A 7961-nucleotide genomic window follows, 5' to 3' on the forward strand; every position below is an offset into this window, starting at 1 on the left:
TTTCAGAGTCTTGTGAAAAGAAACAAAGATGTGTATTTAACTGTATTATTTCAGCTTTTTAAGGTGTTGTTTAAAGCCACAACCTCAAAGGGTCCATAGGTTAACTTTTGTAGAGGGACATATCTGGGCCTTAGTGATATGTGTTAGTGTACTTTTATACTTGTTTATTCTGTTTCTGAATACATATTTTTTATTTATGCACCTTATTAATGTTCTTTTATAAGATATTGCTCACTAAGATAGTCAGTCAAGATCTGTTGTTTTGTAACCATAATTTTGTTGAATGTTTGAAATAGATATAAAATATTAGATTTTTCTTTCCCTATATAGTTACATTTTCAAACATTTCTGATCAATGCTCCTATGGATCATTTTGTACTCCACCAAACATATGCGTATCAGGTGATAAATTTCATTGCAAATGTCAGAAAGGATATTCATCTGTTTACATAAAGAAGTATTCTAATATAGGAACAGAGGACATCTGTGTTGGTAAGTACTAAATAAATACTCATGAATTGATAAGTCCATATTTTCTTAAAGAGGTATTGGCACAATGCAGTTTGTTGCTTATCATGTAGGTCAATATAATACCGAAACCAATTTTACAATGAATTTTAAATTATGAATGTAGAATATTGGTTATGTTCAGAAATCTGAACCTGTATTGCTGTCACCATTAGATACTAAAATGGAGAAACTGTGGAAATCTTTTTGTTCATTTATTTAATGTTTTGAGATGTGTTAGTAATTACTGGAAAAAATTGTATTGGTTTTGGGCAAGTCATATTATATTTACTTTCAGGATATCTTTTATTAAAGCTGTGTTGGCAATGATTTTGTAACAATTACTAAGGGATTCCTTAATATACATATATTTAAACATACACACACACACAAATATGTGTGTGTGTGTGTAAACATCAAATGTACTTCAAATTACTCTAAAATGTGCTGCTATATATTAAATAACTGGCTAATATTTTATCATTCAATATCAAATAACCATAATGTAGTGGTTTTGTGTGTATCATATTTTAATTACTAAACAGATTAGAAAAATTGGGGAATTCTGGTTTTAATTTCAAAATTAATTAATAGAATTTTAACACTAGGATGCCACAAACCAAGCTTTAATATATAAATTGAACTTAGTTTGTATTACCAGTGACAATATATATATATTAAAGTATAAGGCATCATAAATCAGTAAAGCTTTCTTGACTACACAAGACTGTTTAGTATAAGAGTTATTATTTAGTTTATTTAGTGATTTAATGTTTAATGATTATGTAGTTTTCATAACAAAAGTGTTAAAAGTTGATTATTTTAAAAGTTAAATTAGTGAAAATGAAGTTTGGCTGCATGAAAGTTTGTTTTGCCATAATGGATGAAACCTAAAGTGAGTTTCACAGTAGTATTGTGACAACAGAGAAAAAAAAGTTGTCTTGTCAGAGGGTATTCTAAAGTAATTGAACCTACTTGTGTGGACTTTTACAAAAAGAAGACAATTACTTGTAGCTCTGGATACAACTATGATAATCAGTAGTGTAACTAGTTTTTGTACATACATTTGACTTGTTTTGAATATATTCTTTTAAAACAAGTGGATTGTGTGCTGTCCATTTATTGTTGATATTTATTGCCAACAAGTCATAGACACCTACTGTAAAGAATCCTGGCCCCTTACATAAAAAACTTTGACAAGTTAATCAGTCTTCTTTTTTCTTGTACATCCCATGGCTTAAGGAACACTGTACTAATTGATGATTAATCAAGTGGAAATTAATGGGATTAATTGAATAGAAAATATTAGGAAATAAGACTATTCACAAAAGTTTTGTCTTCACAATAAACAAGCTCAAACTAAGAAAGATATTTACTTATGCATTTACTCAAACATTCATAAATTAAGACTTTATAATTTTCCATAAAATCATTTGGCTGATGATACTATTAATTTACATTGTATTTAGGTTTTCTAATTCACTGATTAATGGATTAGTTAATAGTTTCACATACTTGGTAATTTATAACCAAAATGTTGCCCTCCTCTGTTTTTTACTAGTGAGCTTGAGGGGTTAAAATGTTAAAAATTATCGTTCAATACTAATTATGGGCACAGTGCAGATAGCCCAATGTGTAGCTTTGTACTTAGGTCAAAAAAAAATTGCCTTTTATTTCCCAGCAGTAAGCTTGAGAGCTTATAATGTTAAAAATTGGGGTTAGTTCCAGCAGTGGGAATAGTACAGATAGTACTGTGTAGTTTTACACTTAGAAAACAAACAAACATATTTCTTGGTATGATGTAGACCCTTAAAACCATATGAAGAAGAAGACGTACATTGATAGTGATAATGAACAATGATTAGAGTTCATTTTGGTTCCCTTGGTTGTATTCTCTTACTAACATCATTCAATCATTTGTTAGTGGGTCTTTTAAACACATTTTTCACTTTCTCAGTATTTTTGAAAATAAAGTGGTAGTTCTCAAAGTGGAATGTAGGTACTGTTGGGATGTCAGCCACCTGTAGGTTGGTTTAAGTTTCTAGTTGACACCACTCTTCTTCAAACTTTTTTCCATTGTCTATGGCACGGCATGGCCAGGTGGTTAGGGCACTCGACTCGCAATCTGAGGGTCGCGGGTTCGAATCCCGTCACACCAAACATGCTCGCCCTTTCAGCCATAGGAGCGTTATAATGTGACGGTCAATCCCACTATTTGTTGGTAAAAGAGTAGCCCAAGAGTTGGCGTTGAGTGGTGGTGACTAGCTGCCTTCCCTCTAGTCTTACACTGCTAAATTAGGGACGGCTAGTGCAGATAGCCCTCGTGTAGCTTTGCGTGAAATTAAAAAAAAAAACAAAACCATTGTCTATACATGATCACTCATTTTACAAACTTCCTTTCATTAATATAAAACAGAGTGAGCCGTGAGTAATTCTTATGGTATGTGCTTGAGTATTCTTTCAGTTTTATGTTTTCAAAAATAATATGAAGTATGACTGTTGTAGATGCACTTTTTATGTACAAATGCAATACGAATCAGCCATATTTGTTTTTGTTTGTTTACTGATAACATATTTCACACAATACTGAAATATTAACGGAACCTGAAACAACTTTTTATGTAACGTAGAATTATTTTTCCAAACCTTTCATGACATCATTAGAATAATCACTTTTACATTTTAGAAACCACATTTGGCACAGAATACAATATTTGTCTCTTTTTTTATTAAATTCCTGTAGATCAACTTGTATTGAAGATAAAAAAAATACAAAGGTTTTTCAAGTCATTAAACCTTTTCTGTTAATCACTTAGATGAGAAATATTAAGAATGTTTTGCATGAAAATGTTCAGTTTATAAATTTATATTTATTATATTGTATCTAATTAAAGGATTCTAGCAGGAAGTTTGCTTGGACAAACTGTTGTGATTCGCCTTATTTCTTTTTTGGTATTCATGTTTCAGTGAGAATACAGTGTCATTAGTTACTAATGTTGCTATTTATAGTTTATCTAATATTTTGTACATCTATTAACTATGGGTATTAGATAGAAATTAGCAACACATACGTTATTAAGCTATTCTAAAATTAATATTCTTGCTGGACAATACAATACATGCTGGACAATATTTTATTGTTTATTTTTATAAACAATGGAAGACACATTATACGTTTGGAATAGAAAATTACTTTGCTGTTAATTAATATGATGTATTGTACTTGATAATTAGCAGATCATAGTTAACCTGAATTATCTTTAACAAAATTTGATTTTTTTTCTAGATATTGACGAATGTACAGATAAAAACCTGAATGAGTGTGAAAACAGCACCATATGTACAAATCTTCCTGGAGAGTATAAGTGTAAATGTAAAGAAAACTTCAAACATGTTGAGAATAATGATAAGAAATGCATTGGTAAGCTCTTCCTTTTAAATATTTGTAAACTACAAAACATTATAGCTTAGCTAACATACATTACTGTTATTATTTAGCTGGTATACATTATATATTCTTAGAGTTAAGCATTTTTTGTATTCGAGTATTACTAGAGTTACTTTTATTATGTTCTAAAAGATATAGAATATGAAGTTAGTTTTATAACAAAATGTGAATCAAGTGCAATTTTTCATGTTATTGTCCATTAATCTTTATTAGCTTACTTTTAAGAACATAAAATCACACTGCAGTGTATAATGCTTAGAAGAGTGTATTTAATAGTAATTCAGTAACACACTGCATGGTGTACACTGCTTCAATAAGACTTTGAATGGATACCAGAGTTTATCAAATCTGTTAGGCTAACAATACTCAAAGCTTCAGTGAAATGCTGCCTGCTTAGACATTATACACAATAAGGTTTGACTTTTCATAAATGACTGATATATTTTGACTGAAGCTTTGTATTTTGCATGTACAGCTGAGTGATGAGCTCTGGTATTGAGTGAAAAGCCTCATTTACAGAGACATGGAGCATGCAAAATGTGTGGTTTAAATGGTGTTATACACTCTTCATATGGAAAAGCCATATATGACTAGTAAAAAAGGATGCAGCTGAAACTATTAACTGTAATATTTTGATGTTACACATCACATTATTTTGAAATAATATGTTAAAAGGTTTCCACGTAATGAATCTCAATGTTTTAGGTGTTTAATGCAAACATGTCAGCTTCTTTCTAACTGACATTACTTGTTTTTTTTTCTAGTACATAACATAATAGTATCAGTTTGTAATGTTAAAATAGGTGTTAAAATTGATAAACTATATCATATTGAAAATTACACTAACATATAATGGGGATGTATGTGAAGCATACTTTTGCATTTACAACTTAATGGTAACTTTGTGAAAGATGCATATCATTATATTGTACTTTAATGTCACATTAATTTAAACCAGAAATTATAACTAGTTTAGTAAAAAATAAGAAATTTTTCAACCTCTCATTAAAGCCTAATGATTTTTTACTACCCTTTCGATTGAAAAAATTTATTGTTGTTTGGCCATGCAGAGAGAGATTTGGTGTAGTGTGATATGTGATTTGCCTGGGACTTTCTCTACATTTTGAGAAGCAATTTTAGCCATTCATAAAAGAGTGAGTTAGGCTATTCTAAGTTATTTATTGAGTCTGTTAATTATATAATTAATTTTTAAATTCATATTTCAATAAAGAAGTAAAATTAGCAAGAAAGTCTGATTTATTTGTAAAATGTGTCCTAACATTCTGTGAACACTGATTACGCTGACAATGGAAATTGAAAAAATAAAGCATTTTAGTGATTATCAAGTTGACTGGTCTTTGCATTATTCTTTTTACCAAATAATCCAGAAGAATCCAGCCAAGAATAGAAGTTATCACAACACTGTTCTCAGAAGTGAGATCCTTTTGGAAAAACTAAAATTCAGACTCATGTTAAAGATGATAAATCCAGATTGGAAATTTTATAGGAATGGTAAAACAGTAGAAAGTAGATCAAGGAGAAAGAGAAAAAAAGGTTAAAGAATATCAAAAGGAGGAGACAGAAAATGAGAAAAAAGGTACAGAAAGTTAAAAGCATATCAAGAAGAAAGTGATGGATTATTAGAACAACAAATACGATTTATAGAAAGATTAAATGAACAAAGTCAACAAAATTCATTAGTGAAATCCAGAAGGATTTTAATAACAAAACTGAAAAAGTACAGTAGAATTATAACAACATCAAAGAAGTAATAGGAAATTTACAAAGTGTTTTCAAGGCCAGAACATATTATCTAGAAACTGAATTTCAAATTGCAAGAACCAAACCAGTCACACACTGCTCTCCATATTCTCATTTATTTCAACCTCAAATACCATTGGCTATATGATATGTAATAGGAGAATTCATCTGGTGTATACATGTTACCACTATTGCTGGGCCATATACTCATCTATCTCACCAAGTTACGGAATGTAGCTGTCCAGTTCAACAACATATCCCAATTAAAAAAAACCCAAAGAATGTGATAGAAACATATCATGGGAGGTGTGTCAGGCACAATTTGAAATAATTTCAAAGGTGATAAGATGTAGCAGTGAGCAGCAAGTCATTCATCTTGCTACACATTTAAAAGGACTAGATTTAATAATATTAAAATCCCCTGGTGGTTTTGCTATAAGTTTATGAACTTACAACACCAAAATCCAGGACTCAGTTCCTCATGCTGAACAGAGTGCAGATAACCCATTGTATAACTCTACTTTAAAATAATAACAAAACAGAAAGTCGTAGCAAGTATTAGTGACTGAGATTTGGAGTGTTACATGAGAAGGAAGTTTCTAAAGCAACTTATGGGAACAGAATAAGGAAGAAGAAGAAGAAAGTTTATTGAAAACATGGAAAGAATTGCCTAGTTATTGTATCAAATGAGCCACGTGAATGTATTGATTAATTAGCACATGACCAATTCATAGGTGTCTTGTTGAATGAGGGTAATCAAGTTAGACTAAATAAAACAAAGTAAAATGTATAAATCTTCAAGGGAAACTATTTACTTGCTGATTAAAATTGAATCAGTTAAAATTGCAAGTAAACAACTGAAGCCTCCAGCAAAGATTTATGGGATTGTCAGATAAAATAGTGCAGAAACACTAACTTCCACCAATGGATGCTTTGAAGAATTAAAAGGATTAATAAGACCACTATTAACTCAGAATGGTAGAATAAGGCCACGGAATTGAGGGTATGACAAGTGCAAGTTAAAATTCTGTATTGCCAGGAATTGCAGACAAAAGACTTTAGAAAATAAAACTGGAATAAATGTGGAGAACATGGACAATATATCTCAGACTGTGATGAATCAATCAGTGATGATAAACCAATGAAACAGTATCCTGAGTGTGAGTAAATCCCCCCCCCCACCTTGTCTACTACAAATCGTTTATTATTTAAAGAAACCAGTCCATCAGTTAACAAGTTCATAGACAGGAGTATCTGAAGTATCCTGATCAACACTGTTCTACAACAACCATTATTTAACTTCATCTAGTAATGAAAACTGACAGTTGCCTCCAGAAATTAAGCTAAAGGAAAGTTGGAAGTCTGCTTCAATGTGGGAAGCTTCTTTAAAAATGTTGTTATGTGGATAATTTACATTTGGAAGAGTACATATTTTGAATAGACTTCATGCAAACACATGAATGTGAGTTTACAATTGCTTTAAGCAGTTTCACAGCCTTTGACCAGGAAATCCATGTGTTTGGACCATCTTTCTGGACTATGCTCTGTTGCAGGTTAAAATTCAAGGAACTTGTGTAAATACTTAAAATATATTAAAATACTCAAACAATCAACATTGAATAATACACAATTAAAATTTCCATTTAAAAGTCAATCAGCAGTCATAAAAGACACTAGATGTTTTGACCTCTTTCATGTAATCCAAGGAGCTTTCTATTTCTCTTTAATATGTTCAACATCTTGTATCATAACTATCATGTATGCCCAATGGTCACCAACCATAATGATTTGTGGAAGTATGTGGGCAGGAAAATAACTAAATGGTTAGCTTTAGAGAAGAATCAGAGATTCCTGTAATTTGTTTGAAAATTGTAAATTCACTATCAATAAATATCAGTCTATAAAGGAACTTGCAATTAAAGTTGAAGACAAATTAGTATTTAGTGTAGCTTAAAATGGAATGTATCAAATGAGAGGAAGTTAAAGTAAGTACCCTTAAAGATAAAATAAGTTGTTGAGTAAAAAAAAGAAAGGAAGGGATTTATCAACTTCTGTTTTCTTTTAAACAATAGCTTTTGGAATTTTTTCTTTGAATATTTTGTAATACAACACTAACTAATAATGGCTGGAGATGGCTTGAATGGGTAATGAAGAAAAACTTTAATATAACAGCAAATGTACAACGTTTCGACAAGGTTTTGTCATCATCAGGTACCTTCGACAAAACTTTGTCGAAACGTTGTAC

At 30.6% G+C, this 7961-nt stretch overlaps 1 protein-coding gene across 1 annotated transcript in view; it reads left to right on the top strand.

Moving 5' to 3' along the window:
- Nucleotides 1-330: 330 nt before the first annotated feature.
- Nucleotides 331-7961, top strand: part of LOC106466545 (protein jagged-1b-like) — a gene marked incomplete at its 5' end in the record, with an annotated part of 18023 nt that continues 10392 nt past the window's right edge. The window contains 2 exons of the mRNA XM_013926838.1: nt 331-492; nt 3794-3928. Of these exons, the coding sequence (XP_013782292.1) occupies nt 331-492; nt 3794-3928 (297 nt within the window). The remainder of the gene's footprint in view (nt 493-3793; nt 3929-7961) is intronic.

This window comes from Limulus polyphemus, unplaced genomic scaffold (genome assembly GCF_000517525.1).
Source record: "Limulus polyphemus unplaced genomic scaffold, Limulus_polyphemus-2.1.2 Scaffold2297, whole genome shotgun sequence".
NCBI lineage: Eukaryota > Metazoa > Arthropoda > Merostomata > Xiphosura > Limulidae > Limulus > Limulus polyphemus.